This window comes from Amblyomma mixtum, chromosome 4, assembly GCF_055824585.1.
Source record: "Amblyomma mixtum isolate Tamu chromosome 4, ASM5582458v1, whole genome shotgun sequence".
Taxonomy (NCBI): Eukaryota; Metazoa; Arthropoda; class Arachnida; order Ixodida; family Ixodidae; genus Amblyomma; species Amblyomma mixtum.
In genome coordinates this window covers 151,763,794-151,787,470 of record NC_143015.1, presented here as the reverse complement: position 1 = coordinate 151,787,470, position 23,677 = coordinate 151,763,794, and the positions used below count along the sequence as shown (strand labels likewise).

At 47.8% G+C, this 23,677-nt stretch overlaps 1 protein-coding gene across 1 annotated transcript in view; it reads right to left on the bottom strand.

Moving 5' to 3' along the window:
• Ent3 (equilibrative nucleoside transporter 3) overlaps positions 1-23,677 on the bottom strand; it is a 192,805-nt gene that overhangs the window by 38,281 nt on the left and 130,847 nt on the right. The window contains exon 8 of the mRNA XM_089588345.1: positions 18,370-18,557. Coding sequence (XP_089444471.1) covers positions 18,370-18,557 — 188 coding nt within the window. The remainder of the gene's footprint in view (positions 1-18,369; positions 18,558-23,677) is intronic.

Genomic DNA, 23,677 nt, shown 5'->3' with positions numbered 1-23,677 from the left:
CATGAAGCGCACGCGCCGAAGGCCAGCTTTTCTGCACGATGCGGGCAAACAATAAGCCATTGCTTGAAGCATTGCAGGCGCCCCTGGCGAGCAGTCATGGTAACAGCGTGGCTTCGCTGGTGCCGGCGACAAGGCGAGCATAGATCGTCGAGGTGGGTCAGGCGGATGTGCCGACGCCCCGTCGCTTTCTGCTGCGCATCAGCTGATAGGGGGCGCTGGCACGCAGTTTTTCTGCAGTGGAAGTTAGCAAAAAGCGATTGGTGGCTGAAAAGCAGAGATGTGGCATCAGGTTAGAATTGTAGGAAACCGTAGGTAGAGATGATGGCGAATCTTAATGAGAATTGCCAACACAGTAAACAAAAAAAAAATAAAGAAAGAAAAGCTGAGCATGGTGGCAATTGCCACCACCCCGTTTCAAAGGGGGCGCTCCTATCCATCCATCCATCCATCCATCCATCCATCCATCCCACGACGGCCACAGCTCGCGTGCTCCATTTTACTTCTGGTGCACCTGTACGTACCAATTACCTCACAGTTCATTTGTGCGCTTCGCAGTGCTCCGTCGTTTGTCGACGTCGGCGCCGGTCGCCCATTCCAGCATGGGCATCAGGCCGTTTATTTTTTTGCAAGATTCTTGGCATCATGGGCCTGTTTCTGTTACTGTTCGCGTGACGTCATCTCTCATGGTTTACGTCAGCGGAAGGAGCGAACAATAGCGAAGGCCCAAGTGATGAAACACCAAACAAATTCAATCGTTCCAAAATATGGCTACAAGTCTCTAATTCGTGCACATATTTCATAAGCAGCAATTTCGTGCAGCTGCGATCTTCATATCAACTATAGCGCACATTTGCCACTGCTATGCGAGCAGACATATTCTGCACCGCGCACCATTAAAGCCTGTGTTGGTAAAATTAACTGTCCAGTGATAAAGATGTCAGCCTTGCAATGCACAGAACCAAAATACCCTACTCGAGCGACATTAAAATGGTATGTACCAAAGATACGAATAAATTATGGTTGTCAAATGTTCAGCTACACTCTCCCATGGGATTTAAATAAGAAGCCCTAAATAATTAACACCTAATACCAGATTTGTAATTTCTGTTTCTTTTGTTTTCCGAAAGTGCCATGTTATGTACCACTGCAATGCCTCTGTGGGGTGCGTCGGCCTCGTCAAGCCTTTCCATTGGCTTTTTGCCGGCGCACCCAACATCGTCAGGATGCTAAATAAAATGATTCTGATTGTGATTCTGATTCGTGTGGTGTTTGCTCGTAACAACAAGGCGATGTATATCTAGTAGTCTTGTGTATATATCCACAGGTATTTTTAGGGAAGGACTGCAGGGTTGCTCATTGCTCATGCATGCCTGACTTAGTGCTGGGCTGTTTTAACTACTTGAGTTCCACACATATGATTTTCCACCCATTACTCAGGAAACCAGTGCCGTGGACATATCGGCAAGAGAAGATGCCAACAATTCCAATCACATTAAACTAAAACCATTAACCCGTGCTTAACCAGTGGGGTACATTGTGCAATATCGGCGCGGCAGGACGCATACTACTCGCTCTTGCACTTTGCACTTTGTGCAAAACGGAACGTAGCTTAACTAAATTAAACCATAGCAGAAGTTTCTCAATACTTCCCTAATTGTCAGCGCATGGCCTCCTTCGTTTACGACATGACCAGCCTCCGAAGTATACACTGCGTTGCAAGCGAAGCGAGAGGCTTCGATCGAAAGTGATTAAGTTCGGTGACCCCACGGACCAGCAAAAGCACTTAGTAACCGCTGTCGAAACCGTGCATGCACTTAACGAACTTACACCTACGGGGGACGCAGAGCTTGTTTGTATTCGTTTGTGTGCTCTCATGTGTTGCCTTGTTTTTGCGTGGCCCCTGTAGCTTTCAAATAGGTCGCCGCATGCACAAACTATCCCCCTGTGTTAATCATCTTCTATTGCGCATGGCTAGCTAGTGCTGTTCTAAAAAAAAAAGGAAACATGATTGTGTTCTGGTGTACCCTGCAAGCGAGCCTTGTGGCTTCAATACGAACCGCCATATGTATGCCGCTGCGCTATGGTATCTTCAATCAATACAAAAAAGGCTGAAGGAACCATACGAAGCCTGTCTTGCGCACAAGAGAACACTGAAATAAGCAAAGAGATGCGATACGCCCCCGAGAGAGATGTTCTTTACCGTATCAGCATATGCACAGCCCGTCCCAAAAGTTCACAGGCCAGTGGGCTTACTTCTGTGTCTAGCAGAGATAAAGGGATGCAAATACGAAGTAACTATCTACCTGTTTGGTAGACACCCGAACCGTGCCGTGAGATAAGGAATGAATGTGGTAGTGAAAAAAGAAAGGGAAAAAAATGGCTGCGGCTTAGCTTTGCTAAGCCCGGTTATGCAACCGAAAGCTTTGTTATGCGTGGTTATGCTGTGTTGCTAAGCCAGGTTAACTTCAATCTATTCGTCCATCGCCGAAGCCGAAGTCGTGGCAGAGGCAGAAGCAACAGCGGCTGCCACCAGAGCTCTTCGCTGCCGCCTTTCGGCATCCTTCAATCGCCGTTGAGCCAGTCGACGCTCCCGTTCTTCGTCGGTCTCTGCCTCTAGCTTGGCACGTTTAACTTGCCTAGCTCTAGCTAAATACTTAGCATGATTGGCGACATCAGCCGGATGATCAGACTCAGCCCGTCCTCTACGAAACCGTCCCGACGGTCCCGGCCGACTAGCTTCATCCATAGCGAGAAACTGCGAGGCGGCTGTGTGTATGCATGCACGCAGGAGCAGCGCCGTTTCCCTTTCAAGCGAACGGCGAGTCACGTGGTTAGTTAGTCACGCGGACACAGCTGGCGAGGCGCCGGCGGCGGCGAGCGGCTACTAGCTGCTGCGGCTAGTCACGTGGTACGTCACGTCGCTGACATACCTCCACTTCTCCACTTCAAGGTAAAAGGCATCACGCCAATGACCTTGACTGAATAAGACTAGTAAAGCTTTCGCTTTAAAAAGAGCTGCCGTAGTGGAGGGCTCCGCAATAACTTCGGCCCCCTGGAGCTATCGAACCTGCACTAGCATCTCACCGCACACATGCGTCTTTCTATTTAGCCGGCATCGAAACGCCGCTGTTGTGGCCGGGATTCCAAACAGAGACATTGCGCTCCATATTCGAACACCGAAAGTAAAGTGCACATTTCCTGTTTCAACGACAAACTAGTCAGCAGTTCATTTTTTTTTAAAATGGCAGCCGATTTGCGTAGTTAGGCTAAATGCGAATATGTGCGCTAGCACGGTTACCGCAAGGTTGCCATCCGAAGCTACCACCGGATTACCACCCGGTTACCACTCCAGGTTTTCACCTGGTTACCACCCAGTTACCACCGGATACACCTCAGGCTGGTTACCGCATGTATATCATGGATACCACATCGATACATGGATACAATGCGGTAACTATAAAAGCCCGGTGGGCAGGTTTGGCCACCTGCCAGAAATCAAGCCTCAGAGAAACAAACACACAATGGCTAAATGCGGGAAATGGCTACTATACGCGCTAACGCACTGAAACATCCTCAATACCTAATACCTTTCCCCTCTCTCCTTAACCATTATATAGTCAACGAAGGCTGTATGCATAACCTCGTCGCCACAACTACCAAAATTACTGCATCTTAGAAGCGCTTAACGCCACAGCTCCCTTCCGCTCTGGCATACATCTCTCTAAAATGCATGCGTCAGTGCGCCGCGGACAGGGCTGCAGTTCTGACCGCGACCGCCCGCCCCCCCCCCCCCCCCCCCCCCCGCCCCCCCCCCCTATACACGCAGTGCGCAAAACACACTGATGTAAATCCAGTTCAGTTCATTTCTCAAGGGACCGTATCGGGCCTGAGACCGTGGGCCCGTGGGTGTGACATAAAAAAATCTTTGGCAATAAGCATACATGGTAAACACTAGTCGTTACTGGAAGCATCGCTGCTTTGCAAATAAAGCATTCATTCCTTCATTTTTTTTTTCTTGTTTCGCAATGGGTTAAAGTTCTGGGATGCTGCCACAACACCCACATCCCAAGCGCTTTCACTGTTATAAAGCTTATATTGGAGTTGGAGTTTAGATCCATCGAGTGGAACATTCCAAGCAGGAACTCTATACACAACGCTTTATTCCCAACAAGGAGAGCTACGGCTTGGAAAAGCCTATGACAAAAAAAGAACCTAAAAAGGAAACGGCGTATACAGCCGATTTCAGGGCTGTGATAACGTTCCCTCTGTAAGCGTTTCACACTATATTTTATACATGAAACCGGAACGGCATCTAGCCACTCGACGGGAAGTCAAGGCTTCTTTGGGAACACGCACTTCGAGTATACTGTAGAACAGCAATGTTCATGCCATACTCTCGCCGACAACGACAACGCGTCATGCCCAATCAAGAGATGTAGGAATGCCACGAACGTGTAGCGTTCTATACTTTTATTTGTTTCCTCTAGCGGCAACATGCAAAAAGAAAAAAGCAAGCGAAAACACAAAATCGGCATGCCGCGGAACAAAGCGCTAAAAATGTCGCGCGCAACACAGCGCTCGGCTTCGGCAGTTTGACCCGGCGATAAATATTAGAGCGCGTTCGGCGCAGCATGGGACAAAAGCTAGAGCGGCCCGACGTGTCTTTCGCTGATGCCTTTACGGTCGATTTGACGCCGTCGCGCGCTTCACAGCGACGCAAACACGAGTTCGACGCAGCTACAAAGCAGTGAAAAAGTGCGACAAAAACGTGCAGGGCGAGGCGGCGAACCGTTATACGCCGGAACGAGTAGGGCACGACATTAACAAACGCGAAGCGAGCCCATCATGCATGCCTGCCGAAACTTGGCCGTTTTTTTTTTTTCCGTTCGCTGGCGCTTTTCCAGAATTCGGGAAAACAGAAATCAGACGAAAAATATGCATCCCGCTTCGGTGCCTTCCCTGTGTCTTGTTTGCTGCTCGAAATTCCAGGCCCCGTTATACGCGATATCAATAACGAATTCGTTTCTAAACCCTCTCCCGTACAAGCATCGAAACGCTTATGCAGAAGCTAGCGCAATGGCACTGGACAACAACATCATAATCATCATCATCAGCCTGACTACGCCCTCTGCAAGGAAAAGGCCTGTTCGCTGTCTCTCCAATTAACCCTGTCCTTTGTCGGTTGCGGCCACCGTATCCCCGCAAACTTCTTAATCTCATCCGCACACCTAACTTTCTGCCGCCCCCTGCTACGCTTGCCTTCTCTTTGAATCCACTCCGTTACCCTTAAGGACCAGCCGTTATCCTGCCTTCGCATTACATGCCCTGCCCAGGCCCACTTCTTCCTCTTCACTTCGACCAATCCATGGTCTTATTCGAAAAGCCAGTTTTGGCGTGTCCTAGATTCGTGAGCTGCCCCCGCGCTCGTCTGATGGTCAGTTTAAACGACAGACACCCTGAATGAAACCAAGCCTCAGGCTTGGAGTAGCGACATCAGCGCCATCTCGCTGCCCTAGCGGAGAGTGGTTGCAACTCTTCGGTCACTATTTCCTGCGTCTGCCGCTTTGGGCTCCTCACTCGCATGCGACTTTTCACTTGTTTTCTTTAATCCTGCAATGTATTTGACGCTTAAAAGTAACCCAGACGACGAGTTGCCTTTTTTCTCGAGAAGGTTGCGTCTTTGACAACATCGTTGATGAAGACTGAAGCGTGAACTTGATGATACAAACAACCACTATTGGCTGTGATATATGGCGACGGAAGCGCCATCTGGAAAAGGCTGAGATGCCATTCAAGTGTCAGTATAACTTGTACACAGGTTTGAAGGTTTGGCCCCTAATTAGCCGACTCCAGAACCGTACAGCTCCCAAAAAGATCAATTGTTTTTTGCGAGATAGTTTCTGAAATGAACCGCTGGCATTTTTAGGTTCACGTGGCTTAAAAATTTGAAGTTGCTGTACAACGTAGGCTGGCCTTACAAAAACGAGTGTACTACCTATGCACTGTAACGTAGGCAAGCTTCCGCGCTAATTAGCTGTCAATGGGCGACAAGCTGTGTAAGAACCAAGGAAATACTCGTCATTAACTCGGTTTCCAGTTAGTAACTCGTTAGTAACTAGCAGCACACTTGTACCAAGCGACAAAAAGCAAAGGAAGTGAGGGCAAATGAGGCCAAGAAAGGGAATTCAGTAGCGTTAATTAGTAGCGTTAAACTAAGTTTTTGCTCGCTTTCGCAAGCAGCCGCAGAATCATTTCGAACTGGTATCCGCTCCTTTCATGTCATACCTCTAGGCATACCGTTTCAGCCATAGTAATGAGACAGCACGGTTTGTTTCTTAGCCATGTAGCAGAACACTTATGGCAGACCTGAAGTTTTTTCAAACCTACGTAAGGTAAGAATTCTTGTCCACAGATTTGAAGATCTATTCGTTTTATGGGTGCATAAGGGCACCAATATGTGCCTGCTAAGCAAACCCGTTAGGATGCGTACTTTTCGAAAAGACGGTATATCAGTAAGCCGCTAATTTAAAAAAAAAAGCACTCTCTCGCCAATACGCCCTAAAGGAGGTCTGTTGAATTATCTGTCATCCACAACACTGACTCGTTTCTTTTTTTAAGGCGAAAGCCTTTAATGTCTCGTCGTTGTAAGCAGCAGTTGTCGACAGAAATGTCACGCTTTTCAGTTGGTCGAAACGGTCGTGACGTCACAGTGCGCGAATTTCAAACAGGGCCAATTGTACTTCGGCTAGTAGCCAGGCAACCAATTGAAGGGATAGTATAGTGATGCTCCAAGTAAGTGGGACTGAGCTTAGTTAGTTGATTAATTGCTCAATTAGCCTAATTAACTTTTCAAGTCAGGCCATATAAATAAATAAAACCGAGTAAGAAATTGCTCGAGCTCGGGAATCGAACCCCGGTCTTCGGAGTGTGAGACCAGCATGCTATCCACTCCGCCATGCCAGCTCGATGGTTTGGGAAGAACAAAGGTGTGTCTAGTGAATACGGTGTCTTCGCTCACTCCCATCCTCCTCCCTTCTCTTCCGGCGAGGTTTAGGTGTCCACCGAGATATGACAGACACATACATTTCCTTTCCTCAAAAACCAATTTGCCGACTAGCGAGGCATAGAACCGAATGGGCGATGGCGTTCTATGGACTCCTGGAAGCGTTGCAAGACGCTGCCGCGTTCCACTCTTAGAGGCTAAGCTTAACATCTTAACCACACATCAGTGACCACACTTTAGGTCAAAAAAGCGTCCCCCTGATTTTCGACGGGTGTCCACCGAGATATGTGAGACAGGTACTGCGTAATTTCCTTTCCTCAAATACAATTTTCAGTTTCTTCATTACGGCCCCTCTTTCTTCTTCCACTCCACTTCCTCCCTTCCTCTACGGTGCCGTTCAGGTGTCCACCGAGATGACAGAGAATTACTGCGCCCTTTCCTTTCCTCAAAAAGCGTTCAAAGGGCAAGACATCGCGCCGAACGGGTGGTGGCGTTCCGTGGACTCCCTGGCAGCGCTACAACACGCTGTCGCGTCGCACTCCTAAAGGCGAAGCTGAAGCGTCATTAATCAGCAGTTAATTAGTATCCAGGCACAAATCAGTAATTAACCATTAATTAGTGATTTGCCGTCACTTAGTAATTCGCACTCAATTACATGTGACGCCACCAGTGCCACAGAAGCAGTCAAAGTGGTGCGGAAAACGCTTTCGCCTCTACCCACTTTAGACAGTCAAAGTGCCCCCTGAATTTTTTTGGATTTCCGTATTAGCTTGTATTTTCGCATTTCTACCTTGGTTTCCACAACTCAAGCTCAAGCATGCCGTGAAAAGAATCCAAGTTGTCCACATTCGACAATCCAAGTGCACATTGCACTTTGTAATTCTTATCATCCAACCTGTTACACTAACCTCCTGGCCCGCTTCATATATTTGGTTTGGTTCTGGTTTATGGGGCTTAACGTCCCAAATCGACTAAGGCTATGAGGGACGCCGTAGTGAAGGGCTCCGGAAATTTCGACCACCTGGCGTTCTTTAACGTGCACTGACATCGTTACACGGGCCTCTAGTATTTTGCCTCCATAGAAATTCAACCGCCGCGGCCGCAATCGAACCTGCGTCTTTCGGGTCAGCAGACGAGCGCCATAACCACTGAGCCACCACGGCGGACATATTTGTGATTTCCTTCTCGTGTAATTCAGCTTTACTACACTGCCACTATTATATTGTGCACCCACATCCACATCTGTAACACTTCCCTAGCAGCCTGGCTAATTGGCCCAATATTGGAAATGCATTGGCATAGCTCGGTCCTACTGAGCAGCAGAGTGAAACCAGCCATTTCTACCGCGGTGGCTCAGTGGTTATGGTGCTTGGCTGCTGACCCGAAAGACGCGGGTTCGATCCCGGCCGCGGCGGTTGAATTTCTTTGGAGGAGAAATTCTAGAGGCCCGTGTACTGTGCGATGTCAGTGCACGTTAAAGAACCCTAGGTGGTCGAAATTTCCGGAGCCCTCCACTACGGAGTCTCTCATAGCCTTCGTCGCTTTGGGACGTTAAACCCCATAAACCAAACCAAACCTAATCTTGGACCAATTGCATGTGCTGCTTAAGTTACTACTAAAGGAGAATATCTGAAAAGAAGTTTACCGGGCGCATATTGCTGCTGTAACGCGGACAGACGGCCCGCCCTCTCTCATGACGTGCTGTTGAGCACGTAAAATGCCAAGCATCGACGAGACGCCGCGCAATAGGGCTCGCTACGTTTCCATCACCGATCGTATACGACCCTAACGTGACGCGATAAAGTCGTAACGACTTCAGAGGCCCATACGTCGTAGCCACCCGTAACTGGAGACAATGTAGCCTGTTCTGATTTGCTGTGGGCGCAGGAAATGAGCAACTAGTCCTCATTCCGTGAAGTGACCTAGGACAGCGTCTCGAAAGCAATCGCTAGTCTGTTCGTTGAAACAAGACTTTCTTCTTTTCTGTCTTTCTTTCTTTCCTTCTTTCTTCCTTTCTTTCTTGCTTTCTTTCATTCTTTCTTTATTCCTTTCTTTCCATCTTTCTTCCTTCCTTTCTCACTTTCTTTCTTTCTTTCTTTCTTTCCTTCTTTCTTTCTTCCTTTCTTTCTTTCCTTCTTCCTTTCTTTCTCTCTTTCTTTCTTTCATTCCTTCTTTTCTTCCTTTCTTTCTTTCTTGCTTTCTTTCTTTCATTCTTTCTTTATTCCTTTCTTTCCATCTTTCTTCCTGTATTTCCTTCTTTCTTCATTTCTTTCTTTTTCTCTCTTTCCTTCTTTCATCATTTACATCCCTCTTTATTTTTCTTTGCATCTTCCTCCTTTCCTTCATTTCTCCTTCCAGTTGTGGCCTAGTTTAGAAGCAAACAAGTTTGAAATACGTCGAACAAGGTCAAAATTGACGCTAACGTACAAAAATGATAGCTGAAGGGGCATTTGGGGTCCCATGGAAAAATCAAAATAGCTATCTCAAGAAATATACCTGGCATCTAAAAATCAACCAAAATGAAAACTAGTATCTCGACAGCAATGCTCCAGGTTACAAATTTTGTTTTTGAAGTCATGTATTTATTACTTTGCGTCTATTTCACCTCTTCGGCTTTACAATTATCTTCTTTCGAGTGGTGTATGTGTTCTAATTTGCTCCCACAAGAGAACCGTTTAGTTCGAAACAATTTTATTTTTCTTTAAAGAGACTCAGGAATGCTACCGTGCTATTAAAAAGAATATATTATTCATGGTAACCTTCAGTGACGACATCAGACTATTCGTCTGTGCTGCTATGTTTCGCAATTAATTTAGTAAGTAAGCAAGTAAGTTTTTTATTTGGGACAAAATTCACAAAACATTCTGTCCTGGGTGTGTAGGCTAAAGGCGGTTTCCCGCCTGACGAGGCCATCCCACCCTTGACAGCAGAGGCAACTATTTACAGGGTTTGAAAACACGTGTAAAAAGTACATACAAACAGATCGTAACACTGAAATTATAGACAATGCATTTAAACCATGTATGTACAACATATTTGCAAGAGACAAGAAGATACAATAGGTTGAAATGCAAACAAAGAAAATGCCAGCCTATGTACATCACAAATAAAATCAATCAGACAAAATAAGAAATAGCGTAATTGCATTTACACATTTAAAATAATACAGTCAAGCCCGTTTATAACGAAGCCACTTATAGCGAAATAGCGGTTATAACGAAGGGATTTCATTTTCCCATTCCCATTTTTGCATTCTGAATACATTTTGGGTCCGGTTTTAACGAAGTAAATAATTGCGCGTCAGCGGATATAACGAAGAGATTTAATACCAACCGAAAAACAATCTGCCAATCAACACATTTTTGCGTCCTTGAGGCGATTTTTTCCGCGAAAATAAGAGCAAAATCGGCTGACGGCGTCCTTTCGTGGCGTCGTCTGCTCTCCTGCGGAGCGAAAGGTTGCTTCACTGCATCGCATGGCACGCCGGCCTCGTGTTGCGCCGTCCTTGAACGGCGTCATGGCGTAAAGCGGTAGAGCACGCCGCGCAGGGGAAAAATAAAAAAGAACAGAGACGATTTTTTTTTTTCGATGACGTCGCAGAGAGCGGCCGTCTTGGCCAATCGCGGTTCTCTATTTCTCCCAGGCAGTCGGCGCCACGGCTGGACTGCAGTCTGCAAGAGGGGTGGCAGCGCGCGCTTTGTTTTATGTCGGTGCCGCGGTGCGCAAGGCAGGGAGAAAGCGCGGCAGCATTGTGCATGTTGGAAGCGTGGCTCATTTTTATCGTTATCGCGGATCGTTGTATGCTGTTGTATGGATGTTGTATGCGTTGTAGGGGACGCTGGACGACTTCTTTCAGCGGCAATAAATCGGTATGCCGATGTTAGCATTTTTTTTTTCGTAGTCCGTATATAACGAAATAGCGGATATAGCGAAGTGATTTCCGATTCCCGCCGACTTCGTTATAACCGGGCTAGACTGTATTTGCATTTGTACAAAAAAACAGGATACATATGATGCATGGAAATTTCACCTATACCTCCATAAGGTACATAAGTTTCATTGTTTTCTTGATTTTGCGTTGTGACGGATTGGCAGATAGTATTTCAGAGATGGCAGGATATTGATTCAGAAGTCTTGGAATTTGTGTGCTCAACCTATGGTCTCCATAGTTCGTACGTGATCTGGGTATTTGCACTGTATCTTGTCTAAGTTCATAGGGGGTAGATTTGTTACAGTATTTAGCCTCAAATGTTGACCTGTCCAACTTATACTGGCGCATTATTTCGAGGGATATTTTATATTTCATTAGCTTACTAATATCCAGTATACCGTAAGTCTTCAATTGTGGGGAGCAATTTTCCATTTTCGGAATAATTCCAATAGCACGTATTGAACGGTTTTGGAGAGACTGTAGATAAGTCAAGTTTCTTTGCGTTGTACTTGACCCTACAAGAAAGCAGTATGTTAAGCGAGAATGGAAGAGGGCGTGGTAAATTTGTTTTTCTCCCGATATTGGCAAATAGTATCGTAACCTATTTAATATTCCAACAACACGAGAGAGTTCAATTCTGACAGCATCTATGTGCTTGTCCCAGAGTAGGTTTTCATGGAAGGTAACACCCAGAAAGCGAGTTGTCGTGGCTCGGTTTATGACACTATTTCGGAATTTTAAATTGAAGTCTTGTTCTCTTTTGCTACCTTTAGGTTTGAAAATCAGGTATTTTGTTTTATTTATGTTTAGGTCTAACTTACATGAACTTAACCACGAATTTAAATGGCGAAGCCATTCATTTGCTGTTTTAACAACGGAGCTTTCGTCGTAACCTGACAAAAATACGTTTGTGTCATCTGCATACAATACGATTTCAGAGCAGCCTGGGATGTTTACAATGTCGTTTATATAGAGTAAATATAATGTTGGGCCTAGAATAGATCCCTGTGGAACTCTGTATTTAATAGCATCTTGGTTAGATCTGGTATCATTTATTTCTGTATATTGTTCCCTGCAAGACAAATAACTTTTTATGAGCATGTGTGCTGTACCTCGGATTCCGTAAAACGGGACCTTTGTTAGTAATATGTCATGTTGGACAGAATCGAAGGCTTTCTTGAAGTCTAGAAATACCCCCAAGGTAAGCTTTCGTTTTTCCATGTTTTCAAGGATTTTTTCTTTGATGTAGAGTAATGCAGTTTCTGTTGTTTTGTTCTTCCTAAAACCGAACTGCTCGCTTGTAATTAAGTTTTGTAGGGATAGAAAAGCGGTTAATCTTTTGTTTATTATGTGCTCGGAAATTTTGGAAAACACCGAAACAACTGAAATTGGCCTATAGTTGTTCAAGTCATCCACAGAGCCACCTTTGTGAACAGCTGACACGCGTGCGATCTTCATTAAAAATTATCTTCAAAATAATATTCAAAATTAATTCAAAATGATATTCAAAAATAACTTCAAGGTTATTGGGTCATAATGAACGTCGGCGTTTTGATTAAATAGCAGCACAACCAGGAATCATCCGCAACGCGCCGACAGCGCTTGTGAAATCACCAAACACGTCCCCTCAGTTGGAAATCGTAGTCATATAGCTCCAAATCCAGCACAGCTGGCGTAAATCAAACACACCATTATGTCAAAATAGAGAGAGCATATACTTTTTTGCCAAGATTCTAGATAGCATGAAACGACTGCATTTCCCTTCTCCTTGCGCGGTGCCTAGTGTGAAGCCGGAAGGAAAATAAAAATGGCTGAGGCTTAACTTGGTTAAGCCTGGAGAATGCGAAGCATCATCGTGTCGCGTAATTTGCAGGCGCACAACCACAGCGACGGCGCGAGGTGGGCCCCCGTTTCTCCACTGTCGTGACGTCATCGTGTCACGTGGTGTGACGTCATCTATCACGTGATTTGGAGGCGCACAACCACAGCGACGGCGCGAGGTGGGCCCCCGTTTCTCCACTGTCGTGACGTCATCGTGTCACGTGGTGTGACGTCATGTATCACGTGATTTGGAGGCGCACAACCACAGCGACGGCGCCAGGCGGGCCCCCGTTTCTCTACTGTCGTGACGTCATCGTGTCACGTGGTGTGACGTCATGTATCACGTGATTTGGAGGCGCATAACCACGGTGAAGGGCTGAAGTGGTAGCTAAAGTAGTATGCTTCGCATAAAAGCATAAAAAAAGGAAGAAATGCAGAACAACGAGAGCGCAGGGAATCCGTGCGAAGCGTGACAATGCCAGTCTGCTGGTCAGGTCGAGTTATGCACAACCAGATTCGCGGCGGGTAATGTCGTAAACAGCTCACGTATTCCACGAGCTGCCTTTGGTATTCGTAAAAATGTCTGGCCTGGCCCCAGCTGGCCGTTTGAGAGCAGTGCAAATAAACGTCGCAGTAAGCGCGAATTGCATGCATGCATATAGATGCACCCGAGTGGGCAATGCGTCGACACGTGTTCCAGACATCCTTTGCGGAACAAGTGGGCGAATGATGAATATTGTGCGCATGTCAAGGATTGTATGATATGAATATGTATCTACGATATGAGTGCATTCCCAGGGTTTTATCCGCGCACTGGAGAGCCGAAGACAGCATGGAGGGCCGTTAATGGATAAAAAAAGAATGGAGAAAGGACAGAAAGATTTAATAACAGCAAGAAGGAATAAAGTAACACAATATATTTCTCGGTAAATTCCTTGGCATCGTCATTTACCGCTGCCTGTTATGGTAAATGCACAGCAATATGTTGACGAAAATTAGAATTTCCTTTGCAACGTTGCAGGCATCAAAATGAGTTCATCCGAGCTATCCTTACTGTCACTGCCAGGCTCACAAGCAGCATTTTTCCCTGCTCGCAGCTGACAGTATGAAATGAAAAAAAAAAAATGTTTGGACTAATTACGGAACACAAGATCTATATGTATCACCAGCGCGAACACAAAACAGGAAAGAGAAGATAGTACAAAGCGCTTTACTATCTACAGCGCTGTACTATCTAGTACAGCGCTCTGTACTATCTTCGCCTCTTTCCTGTTTTGTGTTCGCGCTGGTGATACATATAGATCGCAACCAACTAGCCCGGCAGATGGTGGTATTCAAGATCTTTATTTTTCAAGTAATAAAGATACCTAATTATCATGAATGCTACATCAACTTAACGCTACCAATTAAGCCCTCCAAGTTACGGCAAAAAACGCTCTTAATGAGCACCAAACATATTTCATTTAATTTGGTTACTCATACGCGCATGCTGAGAGCCTTGAAAAAAAATTTTCCAGCGCCTTCACCACAGTGTGCATCCCTCGACCAATCCGGTGAAGAGCTGCAAGGAGAAGATCGATGTACAGCAACGTAATTCTCTCACGTATCGAGTTTAGGAATCGCAATACAGTTTCCTTCACTGGATACACAACATCTAATCCATAACACGCTCCGACAGTACCTGAGCTCCGTACCGGCAACATTCCCGAGTAAAATACAAACACTCCGTCCATACTACGGGATGCCCCATGTAGCGAGCAAGTCGGGGATCTTGTTCATCTAGCTTTAATAAGAGCAGTCCCCAAGTCCCATTCATCTCGTAAGTGCCAATGCTTAGATTACACTCGTAACATCGTTCGCGGTTCCAGCCGGTTCCTTCCACATCGAAGCTTCCTGAGCGAAGTGCAATCACGGCCGTCTAAAAACCGTGCAGCGTTGGTAGAAGCTAGGAAGCATAACGCAGCCTCTCCGTATCGATGCTCCAGAGAAAGTACCGCCATTTTTTAACAAAGCACGTCCAGCGTGTTCTTTGTTCCTTAGCTATTTTAACGAAGCGTGCTGGACTCGTGCTGTCAGTGTGGTTTGATTGAGACCACAAGGGGGGGGGGGGGGGGGGGGGGGGGGGGGGGGGGTTCTTTGCCTGTGTCCTGAAGGGGCGCTCAAACTTCCGCTTTTTGCGGCTGCTGCTGATGATGGTCATTATGATAGTGCTGTTGTTAGTGATGTTTTGATGATGATTATTGAGATGAAGTGCCTGCGCTGCAGTGTCGTCTGCTTTACCCCCGGAGAGCAGACGACCGATATGGGCTCTGACAACGCGCAACAGGATGCGGTGGCCGCAACTGGCAAAGGACAGGGTTAATTGGAGAGACATGAGAGAGGCCTTTGCCCCGCAGTGGGAGTAGTCAGCCTGATTACGATGATGATGATGATGATGATGAGCGTGCATGCTGTGCAGGCACATAGCTCGTTGAGCACAGGACGCCAACTCCGTAACTCCTGCAAACGTTGCACATTTCTGCCGCTAGGCCGCGCCACGTCTGTGTGCTCTATAGGTGCCGAGGAATGCCCACTCCCGCCGGTCATCCTTCACGGACCACCGAACTACCCTGCTTCTTCTAAGCGAAAGCAACCACACTCCTTCATTCTTCTCTATTTTTTGTTCTTTATTCGTCTTCTCAGGAAGAAGGAAAAAAAGAAACACTCGGGGCAGTTGCAGTGGCGGCGCTATATTACAAGAGCCCGGGCGAAATGCAGCAAGGGCGGCGGCTCTGCCGTTCGGCTCATTAATCTCGGACTGGCGAGCGGCGGGGAAATTCTTCGCCTCTGCCACACTTGCGCGCCGCGCATCTTCGGAACCTGGAAGTGGTGGAGTCCCTTCGCTAGCACATTCTCCCCCAATCTCCCCCTCCCCCCTCTCGTTCAGAGTGTTCACTGCGGCCGCGATAAACCGTCACTGGCTGGCTCGCCGGCCAGATGATTCGTTTTGCTTGTCATTATGATCTATTACGACCGGGGCAGAGACCCGAGCGAACTTTTCGGCGCGGTCGGTGGTGGTGGTGCAGGTAGTGTTGTTTGCTTCTTTCTGTTTTTCTTCTTTTACTGAGAACTGGTGTTCTGTAGTGGAGTTCCATCGCAGTTGGCGCCGCTAAGCCAACGCTGGCTGACAGCCTTGGAAATGCATTGTCGCAAGCTAGGAGCTATCTGAGATAACAACGCTCGAAATCCATTCACACATGAGCACTTACGTACAGGAGCCCGCAGAAGTTGTCAGAACACGCGTAAAAGCCCAAGAAAATTGCAAATTTTCACACTGGATGGACGCGTAACCTGACATTCATGAATGTGCTCCACAGGTGGTTCAGGCGAGTTTCCAGCCCACCATTTTGTTGCAGGCTTCCAAGAAATTAAACGTCTTTAGTGAAATTCGCGGACTCCGCAAACTTCCGTGGGCTCATCTGTGCACGGTTACGTGTGTGAATGCGCTTCGCTTTTACAGCGAAAGCTGTTAATGGCATGTTTTCAGGTTCTCCGGCGTCCGCATCGTCGGCGTAAGACCGCACCACGCGGTTTGTTCAGCACGTAGCGGCGTCACGCATGACGTCCCAGCAACGCGCTTGGTTGACTGGTCAGACTGCAATTAGGTCACACATGATGTCACTGAAACGAGCCACGCTGACTAATTAAAACGCAGTGACTTCACGCACGCTCCAATAGGAATGAAATAAATAATAATGAATGTACGACGTTATATTCACTACCGCGAAGAGTTGCCGCTGAATCTCCCGGTGCACAGTGGTAACCATACTGTGAGTTCATTCTGATATCTCACGATGTATCACGTCGCCGTTGCCATAGCGACGGAAATCTCAAAGCTACGCCAATACAGAGAGCGGCCGACCAAAGTGTGAATTGGCTTAACAAGACGTCTTCCTTGGCGAGTTCGCTAAGGTGTGAAGCAACTTGGAGCCATTTTCTGGCTGCGATTCCTCAAGGGAGACATTCCTTTAAGCGACCACGGATTGGCTGAAGCAGCGCAGGCGATTTGGCAACCGTTTGGAACGTAAAGCGCCGTTGAAACCAGCTATCATGGGAACGAGGCGCGCCTCACGGCTTGTACGCGCTAGGTAGGGAGAATCTATTGCTTTTTGGCTGTCGACAGTGCAGACGAGACGGCACCATCGACAGCCTCGGAGGCGTGGCAGTTCTGGAGCAAGCGCTTGTGAGGTCCAAACAGACTTGAACATTGCTTCAGTTTAGTAGCAGCTGCGTTCAAAAGCACCATGCAAACTATGCTTCTTTTTGCTCATCAGAAAGACCTATCTCTAGACTGACTTCCAGATAATCGCGATTTTCTTTAGGACATATTATTGCGCCTTTATGTGCACTGGGTTTTGAGTTACAAGCAGTGGCTTACGCTAATGCAGAGAGAATCTGGTTTGTACACCCGCGATGAAGACGATATGACTACACCAGTGCATTTTTCAAACGGGCACCACAACCGCTTCTATTGCTTCAATTAATCTGTGAGCGCTCAGAGTTCCCCAATGATGATGATGATCATAGTTCTAGAGCGCAATTATTAGGCGCCCGGTCTTGTGTTCCGCGTTCTAGTCGTCAGCGTAGTCGGCGTAACACGCCACCTCACAGATGGCGTTGTATAGGCGTGTGGCAGATGGCGTGTTGGCAGGTACTATAAACGCCTCGTTCCAGGCCGAGAGCGGAGGAATGGGCAACCGGAAGGTGGCAGCCACGGGAAGATCCCGGAAGGGTTGCCAGCAGCGTAACACGCCACGCCCCTTGCCAGAAGGGGCGGGTGGCATGAAAATGCGTGAAGAGCTGCGCTCAAATTTCTCATTACCGACTATCGTAATCGTCTGTTCATTTTCTTTTTTAATTGGCGCAAGGGCTATTTCGGCCAAACAGCGCCATGGCATGAGGAGTTATCTTCTACATAAGGTGGGGTCCGCGACCGATTTGCCAAGCATTTTAAGTGGAAAACCAGCGGAAAGGACGCGTTCACAAGGAGGAGAAGTACACAGGACAATGCTGGAAGACAAAACAAACTAATGACGTCGTGCGGTGGAAGATCTTTTTTTAAGCAGTGGGAATAAAACCGGGCTTTGCAGGACAGGTAGGCGATGGAGCTGCCGCAGAAGGCAGCCTGGTCGGAAGGAGGCTGAACATGTAGAGAGATGCCCAAAATGAAGCATAGCATTGAAGCAGCGTAGCTTGTTGGGCCAGTTGGTGCATGGTGAGTGGAAAACCAGAGCAAAGGGCGCGTTCACAAACAGAAGTACAAGCTATGCTTCTTCAATGCCAAGCATTTCAATCGAGAGAAGCCAAGCACTAGGTCACGGGAGAGGCTACACCCATTGGATAACCGGCGTGTACCTGGCGGTACTGAGGATCGAACCCTGCACCTTGCGCATAAGAGACGGATGTTCAAACCATTAGCCGAGTTCCCCGAGATATCGAATTTAGAGGTTTGACCCTATCTCTTTTCTATGCTCTCACTAATAGATGTCAAGAGTGAATAATCTGGTCCACAAACAGCTTCGACGCATCCACAGTCGGCACCCAATCAGCGACAAGCGTGTCCTACTCCACTCACCTTTCCGATAAAGTCGGCGGCGTTGAAGAGCGCCATCAGGAGCACGGGCATCCAGGAGCCCAGGCGACAGGAAACAATGCGGCTCTCGATGCCCGGGAACAGGGACAGCGTCACCATGTAGACCAGCGCCATGCTGATCATGTAGGGCCACACCTTGCGGCCGACCTGGTACCGGGCCACCACGCCACCTGCGAGGGGAGGAATATTCGACGTGTACCAGTCACTCTAAATGAAGAAAAATTGGCTGCGGTTTAGCTCTGGTTAAACCTGGAGTGACTCGAGAGCTCCGCCGAGCCGTCTACTTATACAGATGCAACACAATTCCCCCTCTCCACGCCCCCCCTCCATTCGACACGGCGCATGCGCACAGCTGGTGCAGCTCGGTTTCGCCGGCGTGCCGTGCCGCCGGCAGCAGTAGCTGCTCCGCACCACGTGACCAACCGGCTCAAGGTCACGGAGCTCAAGGGGTGCCACGCTGAAGGCTCGAAGAGCTGGCGTTGTGTAGCTCTCGCTACAAAAAACAGCGTGTGCGGTGACTGACTTTTAATAACACAACTAGCCTCACTTACTCTCTGTATTCTCAAGTGGTTGAAATCCAGGGATCTAATAATAGCCCACACTTTCCAGATGAATAACATTTCACAGAACCTTTTGCAGTCAAATTAGCCCCACGCTGGTACTCTAAACTAAAACTTAATTGCACCTTCACTATGAGTCATAGCGGCGCCACCGAGAAGGAACATCAAGACAAAAGCCTGGCGCCCTATAGACTCGAATCCATTCGACCCTCTGACATCGGTTTGGGTTTGGTTTTACGGGTTCAGTATCCAAAGCAGCTCAGGCTATGGGGACGCCGTAGTTCATGACTCCGGATAATTTCTACCACCTGGGGGTTTTAACGTGCACTGACATCACACAGTAAAAAGGGTCTCTAGCATATCACCTCCATCGTAATGCGACCGCCGCGACCAGGATCGAACCTACGTCTTTCGAGTCAGTAGCCGAGCACCATAACCGCTGAGCCACCACGGCGACTCCTCTGGCATTGGTCACTGTTCGGCGACGTACGTAGGTGGGGCTTTCAAGACTCCGTGGGAAGCGACCGGAATTTGCCATTGCCTACATAAGAGACTGTTAACCGCTGTGCGACGCGAGTGGCGAAGGCAGTCATCGACACCAGGACCCGTTAACATCGGCGTTGTGAGCGAAAAACTGACCGGGCTAGGATAGCACAGGTATTCACCCTATCCACCCAGGGTGGCAACCCTATGGCGAACCTAAGGGACAAGATTCTGCTCGGCCTCGCACAACCCGCTATGGTGGCCTTGTAGCGCCATCACAACTTGCCCACAGGACTGTGAGCAAACCGCCTACCATGAAAGGTGGCAGTTAAATTTATAATTGTACACGAGAGGTTGCTCGGCAGGAGCAACCTGTGACTCACAAGCTCCACGATGGCAGCACCTACCATCGCAAATGAGCGGCGCATCGCCTAACTGCTTCGTCTCTGCACTAGAGCGGCATGAGGACTCCCAGGGATCCATGAATGTAAAGCAGAGGATGACGAAATTCCGCTCATATGGGCATTAGCCCATTAACACTATAGCGATATACCCTGAAGGTAAAGGCTAGGTGTCTCCTCCAGACTTTTTCCGTGTCAGTAATCAGCGAACGTACGGCGGCACTCTTAGGACCCGCCATGAGGTTTTTAATTCAAATTCAAATTCTTTATTTCTGCCTTGTAAAGATACAGACAGCGGAGGCGCAGAAAAAGCTGAGAAACAGCTTGACTAAGCCGCAGCCCCCTTTCGCTTGGCAGCAGCTTGACAGCAAGGTTTTTAATACAAAAGGCAGTTGCAAAGCGTGATAACAAGTATACAATAATGAGTAGGTACAAGAGAAAACGAAAGAACATTATACAATATTGACACAATATTCACATTCGGTAGACACAGGTAATGGCAGCGAAGAAAAAAAAGAGAAAGAAGAAAAAAAACACAAAACAAAAATCCTACATGCTAGCATACAAAGCACGCAAAGACCTGTTTGACGAACTGAAAAGGTCAAAATTATTATATATATACGCGTTTAGCAGGGACGGAAGAGTGAACTGCAGGCGTTCTCTACCCGTGTTTAACCGTGGGGTCGGGACTATCCATGTCTCCGCATACCTTGTATACCTTTGTCACGAGACATCAAAGATTCCAGCTAGTCCAACTAGTAGGTGAATCAGCGCGACCCAGTGGCGTCCAGGACTAGGAATGCCACCCTAGCAGCATCGACAGCCCTTCTACTTCTTTCCCCTCTTCTTTTGTGAAAAGAAACGTCTCACCAGCAGCAGCCAGGCGTAAAATACATTGGGACATTGGAGCACCAGTTCAAGGGATCGCTTTGTTTTTGAAGCAGGCTTGAAGATAACTTTACCCCTGCTCTGCAGCTGCATGACCCTGTATCGTCGGAGTCACGTGACTGTGCTCGATCCTCTTAAACGTCCCTCTTAAAGTCATGTGCGTTAAGAAATTATAATGTTCGTCTCCTGTTGATTCTACTTCAGCTCTGTTTCTGCTGCACAGCTACGCCACAAAAAAAAGGGATGCGTTTTCCCCCGCCCCCTTCTCCCGATCCTATTACAGTATCCAACCTTAGTCGCTTTGGGACGTTAAACCCCATAAACCAAACCAACTGTGCCTCAACCCTCCCTACCCTGTGGATCTTTGACGAGGTTCACCTGAAGCCTCCCAAGACTTCACTTCGCAGGCCGTGTACCTTTGACCTGGACAATATCTTTTCAAGGTGATTGCCAGAGTCCAAGGCAAAGGCATGCTGAAGTTCACGGATGCATCCATGACGGCTAGCCGGCCGCTGTTCCCCGGCAGCTTGGCCGAAACTACGCCAGACATCTGTTCGGTAGAATGGGACGGTGTAGGAACTCCCGCTACCCTCCACCGAACAGACTTGGCGCAAGCCTGGCCACTAAGGAACAACATTGCCGGTCCGGGTTCGACCCTTGCCCTAAGGCAAACCTGGGCCGTTTTGTAATCCCTTCGGCCCGTGCTCTGACTGGGGTGGGTGCTGCTCACTTCGGGAATGAACACACACACACACACCCAGGTTGGAACACGCTGCCTGCCAGCCCTGGATGGAGCAGCCGTGTGACACACAACATCCTTGGGCTGGTTGCTAGGTTAGGTTAAATGGGGCTTAAATATTTGTAACGTCCATGGAATTCCGTGTTGTTCGATGCAGTTGAAATGAACAAACCAGGCGCGCTGCCGTCGTGGCCACGTAACGGCATTGGAGGAGTGAAGCGTAGGGGTGTGCGAATGCTCTAAATTTGGAACATGGAATCGAAAAAAACTATTGTCATGTACGTTTAAGTCCGTTTGAGAACAGAATGCGATAGCATGCATTTCACATTTGTTGGATCTTCTTCTGCAACTTTTGTGAGTACTTGCATCTGTTTCTTTGTAATTGTCAATGTTCAGACAACCACCAAAATCAGACTGCTACCCAAGCAGCAAGCAGCAAGGGGCAATATTGGAAACGCGTTGGAAAAGGCCGGTCGTACAAAGCACCACAGTAAAACCATCTATTTGCAATACTGAATTCAATTGAATTGATTTGGCTTTTTATTTGCAGGAAACAATAGATGAATCCCTGCGGGTGGCTTAAGACTAAAGGCTTGGAAGCCACACGAGGCCGTAGCCCCTGTTGCTGTTGTTATAGCACCTGTGCTGTTGAGTAGCTGCATTCAGTAGCAGGCATCCGCTATGCTGTGGCTTGCCGACATTTGAATATATCAGATTTTTTTCAAGATTTTTTTATTCCGATTCTCTATCTAGGCTGCTATCTAGAAACTAGGTAGAAAACTAGGGCAAGATGGCATTTCATCACAAGGTCAAGTGGCCTCTTTCCACCTACCAAAAATTTCCGTCTTCCACAATCGTCAGGTCGCTCACAATCCGGTGGTCGGGTTGTGACGAAGTCGCAAGGTCACAGGACCCCTCTCCACCAATCAGTGTTGCCTATCAGGGCAAGTTCTGGTGCTGTCACAAGGTAGAGTGACTTCCCTCGACCAATCAGCGAACTTTGCGATTCCAGACATCGGCGGGGTTTTAGTGTGGCGACAGCTCTAGTGCTGTCGTATCAATATAATCCAACAGCGCGGTTCATTCATTCCGCACCTTCTTTGTCCGCTGAGATCCAGAGCGCGTGTCCATGGATCGAGAAAGCAGAGGTGAAAGCGCTCCTCAGCTGACCTCCAGTCATTTGCCTTCCGAAGCCCACCGCTGCGCTGCCCTCTTTACTGTACTTTGCTACTGTCGTTGCTGAAACTTGTGTACAAATGACGGGACGATGCTGGCTGTTGCTTTCATTTCGCGCAGTTTGCTGGTTGCTGCAGGAGGAGAGCGCAGAAAGAGAGCGCTGAAAGAGAGCGCAGAAGGAGAGCGCAGAAGGAGAGTGCAGAAGGAGAGCAGCTGGTTGTAGGAGGGTAGCGCATGGGGTTTCACGGAGCCGGCTTGCGCAATTATGTCCATGAGAAACTGAACAGGGTACATGAGTACCGGACGTCGGGAAGAGCGGAAGAAATTTCACGTCGAAAGGTAGAAAATCACGGCATAAAATTGCGTATCTCTATACCACAAACCATGAAAACGGCGCTGGTCACGAAGAAAATGATCAATTTTTTGGTTGGTTAAAGCGACAGCAATGCTGACACAACCGTAGCCCCTACCGAGGTACCATTGCACCCTCTACGGAGAAAGCGAGGCACGGACGCACATCAGAGAGACGCCAGGAACATTTCAGTTTCATTAATGTGCTCAAGATTTGTGAACTCGGCACGGTTAACAGCGTGGGCGCTGAACCGAGTAGCTTATATCATGGAGGAACCAAGTGAGAGGTGTCTGTATTGCACGTCTCAGGTCGGTTAACCGCTCCTTCGTAAGTTGTGGGCAACACTGCTTTCGATTCGTGTATAAACATTCAAATCGTGCACGCTCTAAATTATTCGAAAGTAGTCGAATATGTTCTTGCGTTTTAAAATACTTTTCAAATAATTGGCTAGGAGTTTAAATAAGGCTCGCTGAAGTTTTTCCTGTACGACTGTGTCCAAAATAGGGCCCACTACGACCCCGCACAGCACTCGGCGGAGATCCACCTCTGCGACATTTAGAGTTCAGCGCCGCGACAAGCCGCACTCCATTCGAGTCGCAGGGTTCATAATGCTCATACACGGCCGCCAAGATTTACCGACAAGGTAGGTATAAGGCAGGTTCAATGAACACTACACTGATGCGAGATATCG